This window comes from Desmodus rotundus, chromosome 5 (genome assembly GCF_022682495.2).
Source record: "Desmodus rotundus isolate HL8 chromosome 5, HLdesRot8A.1, whole genome shotgun sequence".
NCBI classification, from domain to species: Eukaryota; Metazoa; Chordata; class Mammalia; order Chiroptera; family Phyllostomidae; genus Desmodus; species Desmodus rotundus.
In genome coordinates, this window is record NC_071391.1 from 38,360,999 (window position 1) to 38,385,931 (window position 24,933).

General features: G+C 47.8%; 1 protein-coding gene across 4 annotated transcripts in view; it reads left to right on the plus strand.

Moving 5' to 3' along the window:
* The window catches only part of GALNT18 (polypeptide N-acetylgalactosaminyltransferase 18), a 325,400-nt gene that overhangs the window by 170,315 nt on the left and 130,152 nt on the right, over positions 1 to 24,933 (plus strand). For all 4 annotated transcript variants that reach the window (XM_024558783.3, XM_045194103.3, XM_045194102.3 and 1 more), the window contains exon 3: positions 7,143 to 7,309. In XM_024558783.3, the coding sequence (XP_024414551.2) occupies positions 7,143 to 7,309 (167 nt within the window). The remainder of the gene's footprint in view (positions 1 to 7,142; positions 7,310 to 24,933) is intronic.

Genomic DNA, 24,933 nt, shown 5'->3' on the forward strand with positions numbered 1-24,933 from the left:
GGGCTAAGCGGGCACTGCCGACCCTGGGACCAAGTGGGCAGCAATGCACGCAATCCCCTGGGCTGACCGCAGTTGTAGGGAGGGCCTCTCTGGGAGCAATCTGGGAGGAAACAGGGGCTGGGGGCACTCAGAGGAGTGGGTGCCTGGGAGTGTCATCTCCTCACTGCTTGGTCCAGGTAAGTCCCTCCTCCACTCCCAGAACTCTGACATAGGTGGACCCGCTCTCCATGTTCATTAACAGATAGACCTCAGCTAATATTTTGCTTGATATTCATTCTGGAGGGGTCTACCCCTCCCCACCCAGGTCCGGTGGCTCCATGAGTCATCACTCTGTGGGACGGGTCAGGGAGCAGAGAATCTGAGATCCAATATGGAAGTGTCTGGCTGCTGCCCCGGGTGATACCTGTGGCCAGGAGCCTAGGTTGGCTTCGCTTATTCTACCACTACTTCCCTGCCTCTTGCAGCAATGGAACCAAAGCTCTTGATATAAATTTGCCTCATAAACAGCTCAAAACAGTCTTGGGGCGCTATGCTGAGAGGCTCCCTACATAGCTGCTCCCTACACTGCCTTCTGGGTGCAGAGATTGATGAAGTCGAGTTTATCATGACCATCAATTCTAGCTTATTAGACAGCCATAGTACCCCGCTCTCAGAAATGCCTTGCTTTTAATCTCTCATGGAGAATGGCTCGACTTTCAACAAGAATGAAAGTAAAACAGGAAATTTTATGGCTTAATTTTATAGGAAAACACGCCTCTTCTCAAAATGAGTAAGGGATTGCTCTTGTATAGTCAGGCTTTCTCAAGAAGTGTGATTAGGGAAGGACCAGTCATACCTTTATGGCTTCCCTGATGCTCATGTCCTCTGATGCTTCTCTGGAGAGGCAGGCAGATAAGCAGTGCACAGGGGAAGATGCCCAGAGCAGGCAGGGGGACAGGCTCTGGGAGCAGTGGGCGTGGATGGCCAGGCCCTGGAGGATGTGGGCGCCAGGAGAGAACTTCTCAGCAGTGTGCCTGTGAGAGACAGAGCTGGCAGGTGGGGGCCAGTGCTGGTTGATGGGCAAACTAAGTGGCCGGTCTCTGGCACGGAAGTACTGGGTTTGCATCTGGAACACTCCTCTTCCATGGCAGCTCTAGGATGTGTGTTTCTTTAGAAGGCCTTGGGCTGCCCCATGGCAGGCAGGCTTTTGTTCTGAGTTCAGTGTCTGGCAGTGGTGGCGCTGGGTGTGACGGCAGGCATATGGACATCTTGCCTGACATGGTGTTCCTCCTTTTTTTCTCTCCTCTCAGCCATGCGAGTTCTGCTTTAATGTTGAGATGAAAAAGGAGCTGTGATTGTGTGTGTCGATGTGTGTGTGTTGGAGATTCTGAAAAGGTAAAAATCAGTTTATTCAACAGATGCCGACTGAACGCCTGCTGTTTGCGAGACGCTGTGCTGGTGGTGGGCACCCGGCTACAGGCAACACCTGCCCCTCCCCTCAGGAAGCTGCGGTCTAGTCGTAGGGTCACCAACTGTCCTGCTTTGCTTGGGGCTCCCAGTGCTGAATCTGGGAGAGTCCCAAGCAAACCAGGGTGAGCTGGTCGCCTTGTCTAGTTACTATAATGGTAAGGGGATATTTATTGTGGCATTTGGTGGTGATCAGGTGCTGGATGGAAGGGAGAGAAAGTTTGCAAACTGTTTCTTTAATGAGATGTCTTCTGTTCACTACATGTGAGATTAAAGATCCTGAGTTTTATAGAGAAGACACCTACGTGATTATTTCTCTGCCTCCCCTGTTCTGTAACAAGATAGGAGAGAGAAGTGGCCTGCCTGTGCTCACACGGCACTTGGGGCAGAGCTGGGACTGGCACTTCATCCCCCCTTCAGTGCTCTTTGCCTAAAAACTTCTTCCCCATCTTTCTCATCCTGCCCACCCTTCACCTGTCTGCTCACCTAAACTTACATTTAGGTTAGGTGTGGGACAACTGAAGGGTGAGGGAGGTGCTGCAGGGTGCAGAGAGGGGCCACCAGTGGTGTGGCTGTTGCTGGGAGGGCCCTGAGCAGGAGAGAAGGGGAGAGAAGGGGAGGGGAGGCTTTAAGGAGGTCAGGGCATTTGGCCTGGAGGGATCACCCAATTACAGTGCAAAGAACCGATTGTGAGGACCCGGGGCCCTAAGTTCAGAGGAGGGAGAACAGAAGAGAAGGAGCCGCTGTGGGGAGAGCACCTGACTGTCCTGCAGAAGGAGGAGGTTTGTCAGAAAAAGGAACATGCTGAGCTCAGTGGCCTGCATGTAAAATTTAGGCCTTATATAAATAAATAAACCTGCTGGTTTTGTTTAATTCCAGAAACCCACTCTGTGCCAGTCCCGGGTTTAAGTTTAGAAGATAGCACAGTGACAAAATAAAGCCCCTGCTCTCAGAGAGGTCCCTGCAGTGGAGGAAGACAGACAATAAACACACATAAATGGTGCATTATACTAGGTGTTCTGTTATGTTCAAAAGGGTTGTCGTAGAAAAACCTCATGTTCAAAAGAGTCTTTCCCATGAAAATAATGGCCAGCCGAGTGCAGCCTATAAAATGAATATAGCATTTCCAGTCTGCTTGGACGAAGAGCACAGGAGACCACTCACAGACACTGGTGGCTCAACCCGTCAGGACAGGCGTGGCCAGTACTGGGAGAAACTCATCTCGGTCTCCTTGGAAGGGGCATACGGCGGAGTTATGTTGAGAATTAAGAAGGGAGGAAAGTAGAGGACAGCAGTTAACCTCTAACTCTGGAAAGCCCCTGGGAAAAACCTGGAGCTCTGGCTAGTGAGGGTCTCAGAGCTCAGAGGAAATCTCTGGAGATGTGCAGATATAGGGCATAGTCTTCACTGCTAGTGGAGTTAGTGGGGAGGACAGTGAACTTGTACTGATATACTAACCCTATTGGGAGATATTCATTACACTTTTATAGGAGAAAGCTAAAGGTCATGTGCTAGTAGTTTGACCATACATAGTATTCTTTTTAAAATGCAATTATCAAGTAGGTTGTGTGTTAATACTTATTTCAGTTTCCTTGGCTAAGGAAAGGCCAGCTGCTGGTCTTGATAGCAGTAAATAAACACTAGCCAGAAGAATTATTTGACTATTAACCACAAAGCTTTTGATTGCTATTATAAAAATCATATTCAAAACAAAAAAAATTTTGGAGAAGGCATGGCATGCTTAAGGAGTCATTTTGGCCTTTCTCTCTCATTAAGGCCGCCATCCACCTCCCCATCTTCTTTGTCCCTTCTCTGCATTTCAATGAGCTGCTTCCCTTTTCTTGCCTCTCCTCCAGTCACAGCCCAGTTCCCTCGGCCCCACTGGTCTTTGGATGGCTCGCTTACGAGTGCCATTTAAGTTTCTGATCAAACCTCTCCTCCTGGCGGAGTCCTTCCCTGACCACTCCCAGAACAGCGGCCAGGGCATCCTGCTGTCCTTTCACCCTGTGTTCCTTTTCATCTCCGCACTTACATCAAATGGTTCCCTTGTTTGCTTCCGTGTTTGTCTCTTTGGCCCATCAAAGCGCAAGCTCCATGAGGACAGGCACTTAGCCTGCATCCTCCTGCATCCTCAGTGCAGAGCCTACCTCATGGGAGAAACTCAATAAACATTTATTTCATTAAACGTAAGAATGAATGAACTCTGCACCAATCTGTTAACCTGATGGCTTTTTTAAAATTTTAAGTAGGAAGTGGATTTGGGAAAAGGCTCTGTGCTTTCTCTTCCTCCACCATTTTTTGGAGAGAAGAGGAGAGCTTGAAATAGAAGGGGAGAAGTTTCTGTAAATTTCTGGTAACCATAGAGATGGTGATTATAGTTTATTAATTTCCTCCTCTTAAGCAGGCGGGGGCCCCATGGTGATTTCTCCAAATTGCTCAGTGCTGGTTATCCCCCAACCTTCCTCATTAAGGAAGAGCAGGTCCGTTCCTATTCTGCAGCACTTTAATTACCGACGAACAGAAACCCTGTGTTATTATGCTCATTATTTTGTGTTCTAACCTGGCTGTGCCTCCCACTTTGGAGCAACACAAAATGGTCACCAGCCCTGATCCCCTGGAGCCTTCAGTGGCTGGTGGTGGGTGTGGGTGACCTCCTCTGTGAGCCCAGGGCCAGGGACAGGGCTGTCATTGCTGCTCTGTCCTTTCATTTTACTCTCCTGAAGATGGGATCTCAGTGCCTTCTGGAAGAGCGTTTACTTTCAGCCAGAGAAGAGCATGGGCAACGGTTTCCTGACCACTAAGGCAATACCAGCAGGGGAGGAAATGGACATGTCCTTGAAGAGCTACGGCACTTCTTATTGTGTGGCCTGTTTATGTGGTCTGATTTCAGGGTTGCATGTTCCTCTTCCCATAGGGAATGACATGCAGACTTTCATGAGCTTGCCCCATGTCCTTCAGATAAGAGATCTCCAGATGGTTTCAGGGGTTCAGTGGAGTGAGAGGGAATGGGACAGTTAGAGGAAGTCTCTCCCACATTTATTTCTTCCTAAGGAAAGATCCCTGGTGTAGATATCAGAACAGAGTTGATATTCTATCTTGGCAGCCGACTCATGGTGGGGACTCAATCCCTCTGAACCTTAGTGTCCTCAGCTATGAAATGAGACTGCACATGTCCTTCCATCTCTCATTCGTTCATGTTGAGACGCTGACTCTAACTTCACCCTGGTTCTGAAGGCTGGACCCCTGTGATGAATGAAGGGCAGTATGCCTGCTGGAGGGAGCCTGCCTGGGTTCTGGCAGTAGAAGTCTCTGGAAGGAAACCTAGTTCCCTCCTGAGGCAGATCACCTAAGGTCTGGTGGCCTCACCCAGGCATTGGCTAACATTTCAGAAAAACGAAGACTTCCTGTTGGTTGAATTTTTTATCCCATTGGTTTTATTTATTTTTTATATATTTTATTGATTATGCTACTACAGTAGTCCCATTTTTTTCTCCCCTTTAATCCCTTCCACCCTGTACCCACCCTCCCACCAGCATTCCCCCACCTTAGTTCATACATGGGTCATACATATAAGTTCTTTGGCTTCTCCATTTCCCAAACTATTCTTAACCTCCCCCTGTCTATTTTGTAGTTTATTACTACAAAACCATTTATTACTACCTGTACCTTTTCCCCCATTCTCCCCTCTCCCCCTCCCCACTGATAAACCTCCATATGATCTCTGTTTCTGTGATTCCATTCCTATTCTAGTTGTTTGCTTAGTTTCCTTTTGTTTTTGTGTGTTTTTAGATTCAGTTGTTGATAGTTGTGAGTTTCTTGTCATTTTACTGTTCATAGTTTTGGTCTTCTTATTTTTATTAGATAAATCCCTTTAACATTTCATATAATAAGGGCTTGGTGATGATGAACTCCTTTAACTTGACCTTATCTGGGAAGCACTTTATCTGCCCTTCCATTCTAAATGATAGCTTTTCTGGATAGAGTAACCTTGGATGTAGGTCCTTGCCTTTCATGACTTCGAATACTTCTTTCCAGCCCCTTCTTGCCTGTAAGGTTTCTTTCAGAAATCAGCTGATAGTCTTATGGGAACTCCTTTGTAGGTAAGTGTCTTCTTTTCTCCTGCTGCTCTTAAGATTCTCTCCTTACCTTTAATCTTGGGTAAGGTAATTATGATGTGCCTTGGTGTATGCTTCCTTGGGTCCAACTTCTTTGGTAGTCTCTGAGCTTCCTGGACTTCCTGGAAGTCTATTTCCTTTGCCAGACTGGGGAAGAACTCCTTCATTATTTGTTCAAATAAGTTTTCAATTTTTTGTTCTTCCTCTTCTCCTTCTGGCACCCCTATGATTCAAATGTTGGAACATTTAAAGTTGTCCTGGAGGTTCCTAAGCCTCTCCTCATTTTTTTGAATTCTTGTTTCTTTATTCTGTTCTGGTTGAATATTTATTTCTTCCTTCTGCTCCAAATCTTTGATTTAAGTCCCAGTTTCCTTCCCTTACATGTTGGTTCCCTGTATATTTTTCTTTACTTCACTTTGTATAGCCTTTACTTTTTCCTCTATTTTATGACCATACTCAACCATTTCTGTGAGCCTCCTGATTACCAGTGTTTTGAACTCTGCATCTGACAGGTTGGCTCTCTCTTCATCACTAGTTCTATTTTTGGAGTTTTTATCTGTTCTTTCATTTGGGCCATATTTCTTTGACTCAGCCCATCTGATACGTTGTAAGGGGTGGAGCCTTAGGTATTCAGGCAGGCAACCCATGTTGCTGCATTGTGGCTCTGTATATGGAGGAAGGGTCTGAGAGGGAACAATGCTGCTTGCTCAGCTCTCGGCTGACTTTCAGTCACTTCCCTCGCTACCTACAAGCAAATTGGGCCCCTCTGGTGCTGATTCCTGGGTGGGTGGGTTTGTGTACATTCTAGGCCCCTGTGGGTCTCTCCAACAAACTCTCCTATGAGGCTGGCATTTTCTCCTGCTGCTTCAACCCTCACAGGTTTTTACAGTGAGAGGTTTTGAGGCTTTATTTCCCTGCACTGGAACCCTGGGTTGCACGGTCTGTCTCGCTCTCCAGTTGTTCCTTCTGGTTTATCCTCACACACAAAAATGTGGGACTGCCTGGTCCACCAGCCACCACTGTGCTGTGAGTCCTCTCTGCCACCACTGTCTGTCTTCGCTCCTGCTTCCAGTCTGGGTGAATGTTTCTCCTTTAATCCCTTGGTTGTCAGACTTCCATACAGTTTGATTTTCTGGCAGTTCTGGTTATTTTTTGTTTTTTTAATTTGTTGTTGTCTTTCTTTTGATTGTGTGAAGAGGTAAAGTGTATCTATCTATGCCTTCATCTTGGCCAGATGTCTCCTATCCTGTTGGTTTTAGAAATGTTGAGTCAATCTCCCAGTAAACACTCTGGACTACCTACTGGGGTCTAGGTACCGCACTAGGTGCTAAGGGTCTATTTAGCTGGGATAGTCATTGACAAATTCAGACTCTGTGTGGGGAAAACAGTTTTAATGGTTGGGAGCCAGTCTGCCATACACTGCGGCTTGTCTTAAGTGTATCAAAGGAGGGGTCCGTGGAGGAATCTGGAGTCCTGAGCCCCCCAGGAAAACTGGAGCCAAGACATAGGGTGGATAAGCACCTGGGGTGACCCCAGAGGAGTCATTGAAAGATGTAAGATCCTGGCTGTTCTTCTCTCCAGGTGCCGCAACCTCTCATTCCCCGACAGCCTGCCAGAGATGAGCATCGTGTTCATCTTCGTCAATGAAGCACTGTCGGTGCTCCTGCGCTCCATCCACTCAGCCATCGAACGCACGCCTTCACACCTGCTCAAGGAGATCATCCTAGTGGATGACAACAGCAGCAATGGTGAGTGATCGAGCTCCTTGCTCTGTGGCTGACATGTGAGCAGAGGGTTCAGCCTCTATTCGGGGTTCTCATTTTCTAAAGGTTCACTGTGGCTGCTCCTTCTCTGGGCTGTTTCCTCAATGATGAGAGATTCATGGTGGTCACTGCTCTGGAAGGTCCACTCCATAGGTATATACCCTCTTTGCATTCCATTGAGGCCTGGTCCCCAAGCTTTGTCTTACTGACTTTCCACTCTTCCCTCCAACATTCTAGTGTAATAAATAAATAGTCCTAATCTCTACTTGACCACATACACAGTGAACATTTCCAGCGATTCTTTTCTGTGAAGCATAATTTTATTTTTAGTGGTATTGCTTAGCTTTTGCCTGGAAGATTCTTCACTGTTTTTGTCTTCTCAGTGGTGACAGTGATGACAAAGGAGTTGGTGCTGGTGCTGGTAGAGGTCATAGTGGTGTTGATGGTGGATGGCTGTGGGTTTGAAGTCATTGACAGCAATGCGACTGTTGAATGTCTAGCCTCTTTGCTGGATCCCCTGCTCCCTGTTCCATTGAGTTCTAACAAAAACCTGGATGGCCTGCAAATGCTTTTTGAAGCCTTCACATCACTATCTGTCCTTTAGCCACTACCCTCTACCTCCTTCCCTTGGTGCATATTCCACACACACCCATACACCACATCCACAATATTCTCCAAACTTAGAGGCCGTGCACTGAGGCAGTTTAAAAGCAGTGCTCTTGATAGGACCATTAATATGGATGTGCTTTAGATAATGCACAAAAAATAGACTACTGGGTCATGGGATCGTCATTTCATTGGGCTTGTGTTATCTCCTTACTTTCTCTGGTGTCGGGTAGTAAATTTCCCAGTGAATTAGTTGCTGTAATGAGAAATTTGGATAGGCAATTTGTGTTTTGTTATCAATTAAAGCTGAAAGATACCAGCTAATTGAAATATATTTAATCTCAATAAGCAAATTTTCTTTTTTATTTTATCATCATGAAGTAAGTAGTGTAGGAACAGCTCTGCGAAGCAGATTTTAGAGCTTTCTGAAGGGCAGTGCTTATGAATCACTTGACTCTCAATGTTCCATGGACATGAAGAGAGGAAAGGGCATCAAGGGAGGGCAGCAAATAGGTGGCATAGTGTTAAAGGTGACTGTCTATTGTCAGGGAGACAGGCAGGGGACCAGCTTCCACATCTTCAGCAGCTACCCACCATCACCTTGCTTCTGTCCTAGGAATGGATGCCTAAAAACTCTCATTCCCCAATGACTAACATGAGGATAGCCTGTCCAGCCACCCTACCTCACTCCACCCACACCTGCTGTCCCCCCTCACCTCTTACACTGTAAGAAGCCTAGGAATGGAAAAGCCATCCTTCCACGGGTGAGGGCACTCCTCAAGCAAGAGGCATCCCCACACCTTGTTCCACTGTACTTCCTCATGTCACCAAAGAGGGAAGGGAATGAGGTATAGAAAGAAGGAAACCTTGTAGTCCTTCATTTCTCCTGCAATGAAAACCTTATCATGGCCTTAAGGATGCCTTTGTTCTTTGGTCCTTATGGGGGGAAGAAAAGGGAAACTGCTATTGAGTTTTAGATATTTGGATACAGAAAGTGAGCCAGATAGAGAGGATTTCATATTTGAATTTAAAGAATGGGACTTTATTTTGTAAAGCGATTACCATCGAAAGTTTTTGGTAAGAGGAATCATGCAGTCAGAACTAGGCAATGGGGAGATTTGGCTGTGGTTTATGGCATTGGTTGGGGAAAAGCAACAGCTAGAAGAAGGGAACTAGATGAGAAGGCAGTTGCAGCACTACCGTCAAGAAATCAAGGGGCCTGGGGTTGTTGTGGGTGTGGGAACCGAAGGCAAGATATGGGCCTGAGAGATTCTAGGAAGGAAGCATCTACTGGATCTCTTGACTGCTAGGCCATGGGCAGCTGGGCCAAAGGTGGGCTGGTGAGTGACGACTCAGTTTCAAGCCAGGCTGACTCGGGATGATGGTGCATTCCTGGGGAAGGGAGACAGGAGCAGCAGTGGTTTTTCATCAGAGATGGGGATCGTGCAAGCACAGAGCTTTAGGGAGTATTGTGGGGACAGGACAGTTCAGTGGCTTGGCTGTGGTGGTGATAACCGAAAGCCATACGTGACAAAATATGAATATAGATCTGCAGAGAGAGATCTGAACAAGCTCTGCAGGTGGTGGCGACATCAGTGCCTGCATTTACATATGGTTCTCTAGTTGTGTTAAGATGTTAATGTTGGGAGAGGCTGGCTGAAGGGTGCATGGGACCTCTTTGTACATTTCTGTGTACTTCCCTGTAAACCTGCAATTACTTCAAAATATAACATAAAGCAAACAAGTCTCTCCCAGAAGAGTCTAATTCTGTAAGTTTGAGGTGTAATCTCGCCCCCTCTGTTTTAAAAAGCATCCTTAGTGATTCTATTGCACAGCTCTGATTGAGACTCTCTGACTGAATGAGTAAGATGTAGCTCTGCTTTTGCACATGGCGAGTTTCAGTGCATGGTGTGAAGAGAAAGAACTCTGGACTAAAGTCTGAAGTCTCGGGTTCTAGGACCCTCTTTACCATGGATAAGTGACCACGGAAACGTTTCTCAACTTCTCAGAATCTCAGTTTCTTCCCCTGTAAATGCGGGTGATAATCCTCCCTTGCTTGCCTCACTTGCCTGACATGGTCAAGTGTGGGGCTGTGCATTGAACACTGTCAGTGTTACCCCTCCCCAGCCCCACCCTCATTTCCAGGAGACTGCCACATGGATAGCCTACTGCATAAATAGCCTTGAGCACAGCTGGAACTCAAGAGAAAAATGTGGGGACATGAACTTGGAGCCTTGTACACAGAGTGATTGAAGCCATTGACTGGGAGGAGTGGATGGCAAAGAGAAGAGAGTTGAACAAAAAACAGAAGTTGAGAGAAAACTGAGTATAAGACAGGTAGGAGTCAGGAGGGAGAGGGCTTACTTGTGAGAGACAGAAAGGACGGCAGGAGAATCTAGAGGACGACACAGACTCCATGGGCAAGTGAATTTCAGGAATGAGCATCATCTGTTTGAATGAATCCACAGACAGGTGGAAGGACACAGAGGTTGGGGAGAAGCCAGTGGATCTGTAAGGTGCGGAGCATGGAAACCTCAGCAAGAAGGCTGAAGTGTTGGGGTGGGTTGCAGAAGCCAGGTGAAGGTGAAGAGCAGGTGTGGAGGTAGACTTTTCTGTCAGCAGTTGCGACTGTGAAAGAGATCATGAGCTGAGGCAGGAACTGGAGCAAAGTTTTACACACACACGCTAAATTATAAAAAATTTTAAAAATTAACCATAATCTACATTTGGTTAATTTACATTAATAAGCAAAAATACATTAATATCATGACCCAGAATAGCACACCTACTCACACCCAATTACTTGCACGTACCTTACTGTTGAAACAAAACATTTAAGAAACAATAGTTAACCTTATAAATGTGTGAAGCATGCTATTTTTATTATAGTCAGGTCTATGTTACTGTATTGTATTGTATTGTATTGTATTGTATTGTATGTATTTCTTTCTTGTTTGAAAGTCAGGTTGTTCTTGGAGAACAGCTGAGAAATCCAGATGACCATCCCTTAGCTCTGGTTATTTAATTGGTCTGAGAAGCAGGTGCTTGAGGCCCTTGGTCTTGGATGGAAGCACCTGAGTCCCCTGAGGCCAAGTGGTGGAGCTGGGCGTGTGAGGTGGACAGAGGCGGAATCCTGGGCAGGAAACCAGTGTTGCCTCTGGTAAAAAAAGAACCTCCTTCTCAGGAGGATCAGATGGGGGAATAGGGAGATAGCTGGAGGCAACGAGGGTGTGGCAATGGGGGCTGAGAGGCTGGCGGAGCAATAGCACCCTCTGGTTTGCAGGACCCTGGGTGGGTGCAGGGCTTGGTGGTAAGGGGTCTGGTGCCTGCTGGAGTGCTGCTGTGTGGAATGGGGCAAGGAGGTGACCAGTGGTGGGACTCCCTGAGAGCAGCCTGCGCTAAGCTCTCAGGAGGGGAGGAACAGACACTTGAGTCTATGGCTCTTGGAGGAAGTGAGCTGCCTCTAGCCTTAGCAGAGGGCTGAAGGTTTCCTGAGAGCCACCCAACCTGACTTGGGAGAAGGCAACTATGGCCACCTCCTGGGCAGGCTGCCTTTGGGGCCTGCTTCTGTTGGGCATCGTCTCACTCAGCACAGGACTTCCACTGATCTCACATCAGGCCAGCTCAGTTCCCTTCATCACACAATGGTAGAGTGCCCAACCTGGGCCAAGGACAGGAAGGGAATGACTGATGGGTCCGATCTAGTCCCTGACATCAGGGAATCATGCAAATAAATGTAAAATAGGGATGAAACATAACAGGACTTGGCTTCCAAGTCTCAGCTCTACCACTTTCTGGTTGTCAGTCTTTTGCTTTTTTTTTTTTTTTTTTTTTTTATGTGAGGACATCAGGCCGTGTGCCCTGCCCTTCCCTGTCTGTCCCATAGTCACTGAAGTCGACATGAGGTAATGAGATTCAAAGTGCCACATAAGCTGCAAGGTTCTAAGGGAGTTAAAATGGCAGTAATAAAAATACCAACAACTATAATAGCTGGCATGTAGCCACTGCTTAGAGGCAGCCCCTGTTTTTCTCTTTCCTGAAACTGTGCTGATGGGAAGGGCATGGAATTTGGCATTAGGCCCGTGTTTCAGTTCCAGCTCTCTCTAGCTTCTTCCTAGCTGTGAGTTCTTAACCTCTGTGAACCCTATTTTCCTTATCTTTAAAATTGAGATGTATAATTCCTACTTCAGGGATTGTTTGGAGGCTTGAACAAGATAACGCAGGATGGAAGGGACATTGGCATTTAAACTGAAAATGAAGCAGGAGCACGGAGCTTTCAGAATGTCTTCCTTGCTAAGCCTTCCTTCCCAGGCATTTGTCACAGTTCTGTGTGTCCTGGTGCCTTATAACCTTTGCTTTGGGTTTATGCTGTGTTTCCATAAAGGCAGGAAAGGGGCAGTTGATTACTGCTTCCTTTATCCAAGCCCTTTGGACCTTTAGCTCTATTGCAGAAGCCAAGGGCTGAAGGCTCTGCAGGTGGTCCTTGTGTAGGAGTCTGAGGGTGTTTTCTGCCTCTTAAGCAGTTTCCTGAACAAGCTTCCCTCTTTCGGGAATGACTCCTGTATAGGATGCTGACACTATGCTAAAGTGATCTCAAACTTTAGTGTTTGAGCTTGACTAAAAATATGGAGATTCTGATCAGCCACATTCCTGACTTAGGGTACTTGTACTTGCTGGTCTTGCCACCTAGAGTGCTCTTGCCCTTTGGTATCTGTGCAACTTGTTCCTTTGCCTCTTCAGGCCTTTGTTCAAGTATCACCTTATCACCCTATTTAAAATGACAGCCCTTACCGCTATTACTCCTCATCCCTTCCTTCCTTTTTTTCCATTAAAGCACTTATCACTATCCGATACACTATACTCACTTGATTACTTCCTTATTTACTGGGATGCTTTCTCTCCACTAGTATGTAAGTTCCATGAAGACAGGGAGGTTTATTTTGTTCATTGCTGTATCCAGCACCTAGAATACTACCTGGTACTTGCACGTGTTCAATAAATACTGATTCAATGAAAAGAATGAATGAGTTTTGATTCTGTAAGTCTGGAGCAATTGCTAGGCACCTGCATTTTAATAAGCGTCCCAGAGCATTCTGATGCAGTGGGATGTTCTAATTGTTGTCCTCCATCGGCACTGTGGAGTAGTGTTTCTTCCTGGGATGGGGCCCTGGGACCCCCCTGCTACATCCCAAGGAGATGGCACGAATGGTGGATAGAATGCAGAGCAGGGCAGGGAGCTTTTCTTGCTGTTACCCAAACCAGGCCTGAACTTAGGACCCATGTACACAGTCAGATGGCCAACCCTGAGCTTCCTCTTTCAATGTTGCCCTATCTCTTCTGGCATTTGCGTCCTTGCCCTGTCCTCTCTGCAACTCCCAGGCAGTGCTTCCCCTCCCTGGCTCCTCTTCCTTGTTATCTCAGGGAAGTGGTGGGAACCCGGCTTGCAGCCTCCTGGTTTTAATTACCATGCTTTTCAGTGACTCCCAGTGGGCCAATATCTTTAGCTGGGGCTGAGTGATTCAACCTTTACAGACCTCCAGAGGGAAGGAAGCACCAGGATTTGCAGCTGATAGAGTCATCTCTGCCTTTGAGTCTTGGCATTCATTTACTTGTTTGTTCATTCATTCATTCAGTCAGTCAGTCATTCTTTTAACAGGTTTTTGATGATCATGAATTTTGTGCCAAGTCCTTTGACACATGACTAAGCAATTCCTCCCTCCCGTTGTGAACTCATTCATGTGACACAGGTGTTCCTGTACATGTCACAGAGCAGGCGCTCAGTGAGATGAGCCCTTTCAGTCTCCTCCATCAACTGTCTCAGAGTCACCATATCCCACAATCCAACCACTCCCACTTCCAAAATGTTTTTTCTTTGTACTCAGTTTCTGTTTCCTCTTTAAACTCATGTCCTCTTTTGATAAACTTAAAAATTATACACTCTTCTGTCATGCTACTTGATGTTTCAAAATGAATCTGAATTTTGTGACTGCAACTACATCAAAACAGTGACAATATCAAATATTTTTTTAAGGATTCCATTCCTTGGAGATTTTGACCTGCTCTTGGTTGGCAGTGACTTGCTCAACCTAACCCGGCTTGATGTTTGAACTCTTCTGCTGCTTCCCAACAAGAGAATGGCTGGTTTCCAGCACCTCACATACCTGAAGCTGGGAGGAAGTGGTCTCTCTCATGGGCTATCGATATCCTTCCCTTGTGACTCCTACTGTCTCACTGGCCTCATTTGCTCAAAGCCTCCCATGTCTGCTGATAGGAGGAGGCATAGAACTAGACTGGCCTTAAGAGACAGGCAGAACAGAGGTGTCCCTTCCCCAGTACAGTGTCAGAGAGGCAGATAGGCTGCTAATAAAGCCCCAGCTGGCTCTTGGGAGGAAACTGAGGCCCTACATCCGACAGAGACTTGCTAGGGCCCCACAGTGTGTGAACAGCAGAGCTGAGATAGGACTTTGGGTCTTCTGACTCCCACCTCACCTTCCTGCTGCCTACACTGTATGTGGATATGGTGGTCCATGGCAGGGAAGCCCAGGTTTGGTTACAATGGCTCAGGAGCAATTGCCCTGCTTAGCCCTTTTCTGGAAACTACTGCTTACCCACACGTTAACCTCCTTTGCCCAGCTCCCAGCTTCAGGGTCCACTCAGAAAGTCTTCCATCACTCTGCACTGCCCCTGCACAGGCTGGATCAGAGAGTGCACACACATGCCCTACCTTCCTCCCTCTCACAATGTTTGAACTGGTTATTTGCTCACTAAATTACAGTGAGCTACTTAATACAGACCAGCCAAGGTGACCAGTGTGAGAGGGACACAGTGCTGAGCATCTCAGTGTCCCTCCAACTAGCCCAGTGCCCTGCACATAGTAGTCACTAAATAAATTTTGTTGATATGAGAACAGGGAAGTAGATGTGATTACTGTCTCCATTTCATAGATGAAGAAGCTAAGTCTCAGATAAGTAAAAATAATAAAAATTTAAAAAGTGACCAGGGAGTTCACATAGCCAGGAACTGGTGGGATAAGAATTCAAACTCAGGTGCTCTGGCCCTGGAACCCATGTCTCTGCTGCTCACCACACTTCTGGGGGCCTGCGGGTGGTGTGTGTGGACATAAGTTCAGTCCCATGTGGATAACCCCTGATAGCCAGCCACCCCACTGCTTCTTGGGGAGGGCAAATCAGAGTCAGTGTGACCCACATTGAAAAGCTGGGCCTGTGTCCTAGAGTCCTGATGTGGGTTACCTCCTCCATCCCCTTCTGGGGTACAGGTTCTGGATCCACTTCAGTGCCAGGCAGCAGAGAGGCATCACCAGCAGGGGCTGGTTCCCCAGGCTGGCTTCCAGGCCCCTGGCTAAACCACTGAGTGGGCTGTCTCTGCCCAGGGTTGTAGTTTGACCCCTGCTAATCCAGAGCTGGGCCTCAGACCAGAGTGACTCCCAGTGCTCACAAGTCAGAGCCCTAATTAAGCAGCCCAGTCAGTAAGCACTTAGTATTCTAAGTGCTTACTTAGAAACTATTCTAAGTACTTTATAGAAATTAATTAGTGCTCTGTGACAATAGTAAGAGCCATTATCAATTTCATTTTATATAACAAGGAAGCAGGCACAGAGGAGTAGGACCTTGTCCAAAGTCACACCGAAGTAGGATTTGAACCTAGGTCTCTGGTTTCAGAGCCTATGCCCGTGACTATTAAACAAGGCTGCCTCTGGTGCACCATGGTTCTGTGACCCCAGAAGACTTTGAATTTTCTCCTCGTTCTCTTCCCTCCATCCACTCTGGAGAGAGAGATGTTGGGCAGTGGTGCCAGTGGAGAAGAAAGCAATGAAGGAACTTAAGGGAAGGGTGTGGCTCTTTTCCTCAGCTGGAGCTTTGCCTAAGGTCAAATAAGGTGAGAAGTTTGCACAGAGGCTCCTGTTGGGGTAGAGAAGAAATTGAAGAGTTGCCAGCTATGCTCTAGGTCACCTTGTGAGAGGTGGGCAGCTTCCTATTTCCTTTGAAATAGGGAGAAGTTGGTATGCCTGTATGTGTGCACACATGTGTGCAGGTGTTTGCACATGTGTGCATCTGAACATGTGAATGAGTGAATGTGAACCTATGAGTGTGCATACAACACATTTACTTCTCAAGTTCTGGAGGCTGGGAAGTCCATGATCAAGGTCAGTAGATCCAGTGTCTGAGGAGAGCCTGCTTCCTGGCTTGTAGACAGCTGCCTTCTCTCTCTGTCCTTATGCGGCCTTTTCTCAGTGTGTGGGTGTAGAGAGAGAGTGAGTTCTAGTATCTCCTTCTCTTTTTGTAAGGGCACTAATCCCTTCATGGGGGTTCTATCCTCATGACCTCAGTTAACCCTAATTACCTCCCAAAGGCCCCGTGTGCAAGTACCAGCATGTTGGGGAGTGGGACCTGACATGCGAATGTTGGAGCACATGTGTTCAGTCCACAGCACTGGGCTCGTGTGCTTGTGTGCGCAGTGGTGTGCATGCAAGTCCCCACCAACAGTGGCTGGGCCTCCTCTACTGCTGCCTGGGGCCGTCCTCACCATCCTGATGAATGACAAGTAATTGCACGACTGCGAATCACTGTTATTTTTAATTGTTGGTAAGAAAATCACAGTGTAGTGACGACATAGAATCAGAGTTCCCAGACTGCTTGCCACCAGCTGCTGGGTTCCCCTCCCCCCACCCCCCTCTGCAGAGCCCCCGTCATCCCTTGGCCCAGAGCCTGCCTAATCATTGTTTAATGTTTCAAAGATGCTGTCCTACACACGAGATACATTCTAGGCTGTAAAAATACCAATAGCTTTGCATGCAGCTGGAATAATTGCAAAAAATAAAAAAAAAAGCAGAGGAAAAGAACGGTCAGACAGTATTGTGCATTACAGAGCTTAAAGAAGCCCATATAGCTAATCTAATTACAACCAAGGCTCAGGCAGCTTAAAGGTGTTTATACAGCCAGGCGCGTGGGCTGTCAGCTCCCTCAGTGAAAGGCTTTTTGTCACCACCCACTGCTATTCCTTTGACCAGAGTGACTAGAGTGGCCCACCCACAGGACTGGGAGTGGGTGCCCAGCAACCTCGAGATGGAGGCAGCCAGTGCTGAATTCTGAAGCAATCCTGGTGACTCTCACCTTTGCTCCTTACTGTCTGGGCTGCCGTTACCTGCCAAATGCATCATTCACCACCAGCCTGGGTTACTCTTGGCTGTGGCCATATGTTGATGTCCTTGGGTGTTGTCCGGCAGCACTCTCCTGAGGAAATGGTGTATATGGCTCTTGAGCTCCTGGCTGCTCCTTGTGACAAATGCCCAACCCTCCCTGCCAACTCAAGCCCTGACCCTAGGGCTGGATCCTGCCACAGCCTGTGACGATGGGGTGGAGGGGAATCAGAGAAATATCTGTGACAGATTCAGTTGGTGTCAGCTTCAGAGCACATCCTCACATGGTTCTGCAGGTTGTGCCCTTCACTGGGGCACCCAGACAAGGAGCACTTGGGGGAGATACCATCTAGCCCATGCTCTCCATTTGCTAAACCATGCATACTGGTATGAGTCTGTCTCACAGGTGCCTTTTTATAATGGAGGGTCCCAGAGAGGGTGCCTTTCTGTGATGCATATCAAGGTGCCAGGTGCTAGTCACCCAGCCAGCCCTGACCTCTGCAGAGAAGAGCAGCAGTCTCTCTTTGCCAATGGGCAACCTGGGCCTAACAGAGCTGCTGCAGGCTGGGGTGTATTCCTTGCACCTGCTGTCCTCCACATCCCAGCTTTCCTCAACCTTCTCTGAGTTGGTCCTACACTTGGCCTTCTGCCTCTGTTCTCCATCAATCCTCAGTTCCCTGCTGGGATGGAGCCTTGCTCCGACACACTTCACCTCCTAATCTGGGGCCTGGCTCCCCATCTAGCCCTGGCCAACCCTCTCCCTTGAGAGGCTGAACTCTGCTCTCTATACCACCAAGCCGGGGCCTCTCTTCCCCGGTTTGATCCACTTATTTCCTGCATCCTGAGGGCTCAGACCTCCCATTGATAGATCCCTCCCCCTGAAATGAGCATTCTTACTTAGTGATGCCTGGGTGTGCCCAGCCCCTGGGGACACTGCCTGTTTGTGGACCTGTCCCAGAGCTCAGTTTCTCCAGCTCCAGATCTGCTTATTACCAGCCCCCTCTCTGTCCTCACCAGCCACTCTGCTGAGGTCCTAGCACTCCACACAGCCAAGCCTGCCTACATCCAATAGAAGTGTAGGTAACTCATCACCCCTTTTGGGTTCCTCTTCCAAAAGAGGAAACTGACTTAGAGAATCAGGAGCTCCCCAACACACTTCCCTGTTAACCAAGAACCAAGAATAACTCCTAGAGGACTACGGACCTGCGTTTTTATTTATTTATTTATTTATTTTTCTAATGAACTCCCTGTAGGCAGTCTGCAGCAGTGGGCTTTGGATCATTTTGCTTTACAGACCAGTCAGGGTGACCAGTATGTGATTAACAAAGCTGGCAGGAACCAAAGACAAAAAGCCTCTTCCTCTGGTCAACTGTGTGACCATCTGTCAAAGGGGAAATTCCCAGAGCGGGAGCAGTGAGTGGAGTGTGGGAGGAAATCAGGAGAGGTATCTCTTGCCCTCAGGTGAGGGGCCCCGAAGCCAGCAGCTGGGGGCCAAGCCTACCCTGGGAAAGGCCAAGGGACACAGCCTGCAATGCAGACAGCAGGGAAGGTCTCCTTGCTCACTTTTGGCTCCCGTCCTATCTTGCTCAGCAGCTTGAAAAGGCAAACTGGGGCTAACAGTATAAGAAGAGCTGAACCCAGGCTCTGCTGGGAAGCCCAGATCCTTCCTCTCTGCCTTCCCAGATAGTGAACACTGCTCGAAACCCAGCAAATCAAATACTTCCTACGGATGTCAAATATTTGGAGTGTGGAATGCCTTCTAGTGGGATTGATTTCTGAAAGGCTCTCCCAAACCACACAGCCAGCGAAGCAGCTCCTGGGGCCAAGTGCTCAGCAAAAAGAGGTGTGTGTGAACAAGAGTTGGAGCCTGCAGTCATCTCCACTGCTGCCCAGATATCTCCTGCAAATTAGCTTTCAGAGCTCTCAGGAGATCAGTGCGCCCCTGGTGTGATGTCAGGGTGGGAGGTCGTGTGGGAGATAGCATTGGGGGTGGGGAAGCCAGTACAAATAACTGGGGCCTGATGGTCCAACGACAGGTGGACCCACCTATGTGGCATATGAACAGAAATCAGCACTTACTGTGGTGGGGGGGGGTGCAGGGATGGCAGGTTTTTATTTTTTATTTTACCAGGATCCTAATCTACCCTCAGGGGCCCTAGATTGGGAAAAAACTCCATTTTTTCCCCCCAGGGACTGCCTCATCTGTTGCTCAGGTTTACAGGGACTTATACCTCTTCTGCTCTTAGAGTCATTCACAGGCATCCATTCAACAAAACCAAGTACCAAGCTCTAAGCTCAGTGCTGGGAGACAGTGGTGAACCAGATGTGGTTCCCGCCTCTGATGAGTTTTTGTGGGGGATGGCGGCAGGCAAGTAGCCAGACTCCATGGCCCTCATTTGACACAGATGCAGAAATGAGCTGCCTTATTTCTATTGTTTTTAGAAGGTTCTATCTCAGGAGCTCAAGATGTAAGTAGAATTTTAGGGAGAAAGGACCTCGAACAGAAAGAACCCACAACAATATTAGGTCAGTGAGCAGGAAGGTTGTGGACTCAGATGCCATTCTTGATCACATCCCTTCATCTTAAAAATTTTTTTTTTTATTTTTATTTACTGATTTGAGAGAAAGTGAGAGAGAGGAAAAGAAACATCACTTTGTTGTTCCACTTATTTGTGCATTCATTGGTTCTTTTTTTTTATGTTCCCTGACTGGGGATCAAACCTGCAACCTTGGCATATTGGCACAACATTCTACCCAACTGAGTTTCCCATCCAGGGACATCCCTGCATCTTGAGACCATGCAAGCAGCTTGCATCAGACACCTTGTGCCAGGCTAGCAGTGAGAGAGGAGAATGACTAGCACCCAGGAAAGCTGACCAGGCTGAGAGGAGACAAGTAGCGGGGACTCACTAACTGTACCATGTCAGTCCCGTTGGCTCATCTCACTGGACTTCTCCCAGGGCAGGAGGTAGGGGACGACGCAGAGGAGGGAGGTGGAAACTCAGGCCTTCAGGTGAGGCAACTCTGGGTGTGGGTGGCTGTGATGTGGATGTGCCACAGCCCACCAGAGCTCATCCTGGCTTGCCTAGTTCTTTCCCTCTGTGTCAGCTCCTCTTCTTACACTGACTGTGACCTGCCACCCGGGCGGATGGCTGTGGAGTGTGCTTGTGGTCTTTGCAGTTGGTGCTATGGTGGTTGTTGCCTGGGAGGGAATAACCAAAGCATTTCAAAGCTGAACAAGAACCAGGGGGAAAAATGCTAGGTCTCCTGTTTCTCTTATCTGGGGAAAGGAGTATGAATTAGAACTTTACAAACCCAGATCTTTAAACCCTTTCTCACCTGGTGAATTTGATGGGATGACAGAAATGAATTAGAAATTAGATCAGTGCTCAGCATTTACAAGGGTTCCAAGACAAATGGAAACTAAAAAGAGTGTCTCCGGCAGGGTCAGCCGTGAGGGCGAGGCTTCCAGCGTGCCTTGGCAGAGTGCCCCGACCAGGGTCTCAGAGAGGAATTGATCGAAGGATACTGCTGATGAGATCAAGAGGTGGAGAGAGGGTTCTCTACTCGGACGGTGGGAAGGAAGGAACTTGTCATTAATCGACACTTACTCATGCAACAGGAAATTCCAGCCACACGGCAGATCTCAATGCCAGGCTGTGCAGTGGCAACATTAACTTGCTATATCTGCCCGACGGTGCTTAGGCACTGAAGAAAGGGATATTTTCACCTGCATTGAAAGAGGTTTCTGGCTAAGTTCCATGGACTGAGTGTGTCTGTAAGCTTGTCTGTGTTGTCAAATTTCATTTGGCTTAAACATGAGAACTAATGCAGGAAATCAAAGAAAACAAAGTTGCTTGCTGAATGCTCCTGACCGGGGCTGCTCAGGCATGAGGCTACGATATTGGCTGAAGTGATTGTATTTTCTCTAAAAAGAACATTCAAGGTGGTTGTTTTATCTTTCTGGAGTCTATAATCTTAGGCGTCTGACTAACGCCCTCTGGACCTATGTACTTGCACTCCTGTGATATATCCATCCATCAGTGGGTGAATTCCCACTGTTCACTTAATTCCTGAATTCTACATGGCAGGCAAAACAATTCCATCCTCCCACTTCCCAATTATTGGGCTTCTACATTATTCCAGGTGTATCCATTAGGGAGGAAGAGAGGATGGACAGAGGGAGGGAAGAGGAGAGAAGGAAGGAAGGAAGGAAGGAAGGAAGGAAGGAAGGAAGGAAGGAAGGAAGGAAGGAAGGAAGGAAGGAAGGAAGGAAGGAAGGAAGGAAGGAAGGAAGGAAGGGGAGAGAGAGAGAAAGATGGATGGATGAATGGGTGGGTGTGGAGATGGTTGGATAGATGGATGGATGGATTTAATCTTCTTTCATTCCATGACGTAGGTATTTTATGCTTATTCTAGAGATGAAGGAATTGGGGATCAGAAAATTATGAGCGAGTCACCAAAGTTCTTACTGCAAGATGGTGGTAGACCTGGGAATTGAGTCCACATTTCCCAATTCCAAGTTCAATGAGTCTCTCTTGTCTTTTCTGTTATTGCCTACTAGGCTTTTTTTTTTTTTTTTTAACTGCCTGCCTTATACCTAGAAATGAACTCACATGAGTTTGTGTGAACTTCTTCTACAAAAAGGTGGCCAGAAGGAGACCTGTTTTCTCATTCAACAAATATTTATTGATCACTTTGTAGGCAGAATTCCAAGACGGAGCCTTAAGACTCCTGGCTACTGGTGTACCCTCACGTCTTCCAGTTATTCGATCAAACACTAATCGGGGTACTGTTACGAAGGGACTTTGCTGATATAATTAAGGCCCAATCAGTTCGATGGGCCTGATCTCATCACATGAGTTCTTTAATAGCAGTTTCCTCTGGCTGGTTGCAGAAAGGGAAGTCACAGAGGTGTATTCTGGTGGCCTGAAAGAAAGCAGATGTCCATGCTGTGAACTGTCTGGGGGGCCGTATGGCAGGGACTGCAGGTGGCCTCTCACTGCTGTGAGTGGCCCTGGCTGACTGCTAGCAGGAGAATGTGGATTTCAGGCCTACAACGGCAAGAAGATGAATCATGCCAACAACTAGTAAGACTAGAAGAGGACCCCGCGGCCCAGGTGAGCACTACAGTGCTTGCCGACACCGATTTCAACCCACTGAAACCCTGAGAAGAGGATCCAGTCACACCACACCTGGACTTACGACCTATAGAAACTGTGAGATAGTTAATTTGTGTTGTTTTAAGCTGCTAAATTTGTGGCATTTTGTTATACAATAACGGGATACAAATACAGAGACCTACAGTGTGCCAGCCAGTGTGCTGACCAGTAGGTATGTGAGGTTGGCGTGGTCCCTGCCCTCAGGGGCTCCCAGTCTGGTGTGTTAGACAGATCACAAGCAAATGATTATAGACTGTGGTAAATGCTGTCAAATATATAAATATAATGATAGGAAATAAATCAATGTGGAGGGAAACATGATTCAGATTAGATGACCAGAGATGGCCCCTGTGAGTTGAGCACTCGAGATGAAAAGGAGTCAACCACATGGAGAGCCATGGAAAAGTGTTTCAGCCAGAAAGAACAGCACATGCCAAGATCCTGAGGTGGGAATAGAGCCTGACATGTTATCGGCCACAAGAAGGCAAATGTGTCTGGAGGGCGGTAAGGAAGGCAAAGGATGGCCTGAGATAATATTGAAGAATTAATCAGGGCCTGGTCATGCAGGACCTTGTAGAATATTACTCTCAGTACAATGGGCAGCATCGGTGAGTTTTCTGATTGACATTTTTGGGAGATCTCTCTGGCTGCTCTGTAGTGAATAGTTTGGATATGGGTAAGAGTGGAAGTGGGGAAATCATTTGGAAGACTTGGAATACTTCAGGCCAGAAATGGTGGTGGTTTGGAATATGGTGTCTGTTGAGAGAGAGAGAGAAGCAGATGATGAACTGAGATAGTATTGGATTTGCTGGTGAATTGGATATAGGTGAAGGAAAGGCGAGAATCGAAGATGAAGTTCAGGTTTCTGGCTTGAGCGATGAGGTGAATGACAGCGCCATTTACGGAGATGGGAAGGACTGGGTTGGGGGGACAAAAGGTTTGGGGAGTAAGATCAGAGTTATGTCTTGGACATGCTGAATGTGCGACACTTGAGGGGACAGCTCAGGTGCCCATTTGGACAGGTAGGCACTGCTGAACAGGGGTGGTGCCCAAGCTCAAGGACATCAGGGCCAGCTGACGTGGCTGGTGGCAGAGCCAGCTCCTTGGTCATCCCCTGGAAGAGTGGCAGAGTACCAGGGTCTATACAGCAAGGCTTCAAGGACCGATGCCTGGACCTCTGCAGTAGTCTCTCTTCCTGGACCCTCCTGTTCCCGTGCTGAGCCCTGGGTGCAGCCACACACCCAGAGCGGGATGGAGTGGCTCTGGTGAGAAGCTGACACTGCAGTGAGCTAGTTCAATTGTTCTGGGCTAGTAGTTAGGTACATCAAGCACCAAATTACATAAACCTGACATTGCAGTCTAATGTTAAGGGGCCTAAGGGAGCATGGGAAGAATGAGCGTGAACAAGGAATTGTCTGTAGGACGATCAAGTCCCTGATTAAAATCACCTCACAGGATTCAATGGCCTCTAGAGAACGTGGAGAGTATCTGAATCCTGATGGGGTGTCTGCAATTCTAAAAGAATGTTTGGCCAGGCTGCCTCTTCCTTCTCCAGGACTGCCCGGTGAAGCAGAGGCTGCCGTGGAAAGAGTTCCCACAGGAATCTGACACTTGGGCTCAGGGAGGTGGTGGCTCCTGACTGAAGCCCTAGGCCACACACGACAGCTCCGGCTCTGGCTTCTCCACTGTGCCTTGGAGGGGCTGTTCCCTGGGAGTACTCCCAGAGACATGGATTCAACAGCAAGTAGTTTCTTTAGGTGGTTTGAGAAATACCCTTAGTGTGGGCATTAAGATAAGGAAGGGAAGCAGCCACTAAGAATATGTTATCAAGTCAGGCACTGCTGTGGGCAGGTGGAACTTAATCCTACACGGAAACCGTGTGAAACATGCCCTAGAATGACCACCCCTGAGAGATGCCGGAGCTGGGGGGTTCATATGCCAGCTCCCTTCAGTTGTTTGCTCAGGGCAGTGCTCAAGGGGTGTTGATTTGTAGCATGTCAGCCCTCCGCGAGCTGGGACAGAGCAGTCTTCTGTGGCCTGAATGAAGCTCATGGACAAGTGTACTGGCCCTGAACCATGGTGGGGGAGACAGGAACACTGGAAGAGTGAGGCTGCAAGGATATGGGTGGGCCATTGCATCTACCACAAGGGCCATGAGGCATATGTTTTGAATACTTTCAAAAACTGTATTTTAAAAAGCCCGATGTTGACTCCACCCGAATCTTCATAGGCCAAGGCATGCTGGAATCTGTGAAGCAGGCTGAAGCTATCCCCCAGGTTAAGCAAGACCAGGATTAGAGTGTCTCCTGTTTCCTGAGGTTGACTTGGTACCTGTAGGCAGAAGGCACAGTGCTTTGAGACATGGGACTCCCTTTCGTCTTGTGTCTGTCCAGCAGGTGCGTCCAACAGGCAGATCACCTGCAGGAAGCTGTGGCTTGGGATTATAGACTTACCGGGCAGGGGTAGGGGCCACAGAGCCACAGCTTCAGCAGTTTTGAAGCACGAGCCCATCCATGTCTGGGAGATCAAGGGTAAGGCGCAGTGTTTGGGGAAAACTGTGGCAAATTCTAGTGGAGGGTCAAGCCCTAGCCAAGAAGGATCTCAGGTAAGTTGTAAGAATACAAACCAGAAACCTGAGGTAGAACCACACTGGGAAGGTCTGAGTATGCGTCAGGGAGGAAGCT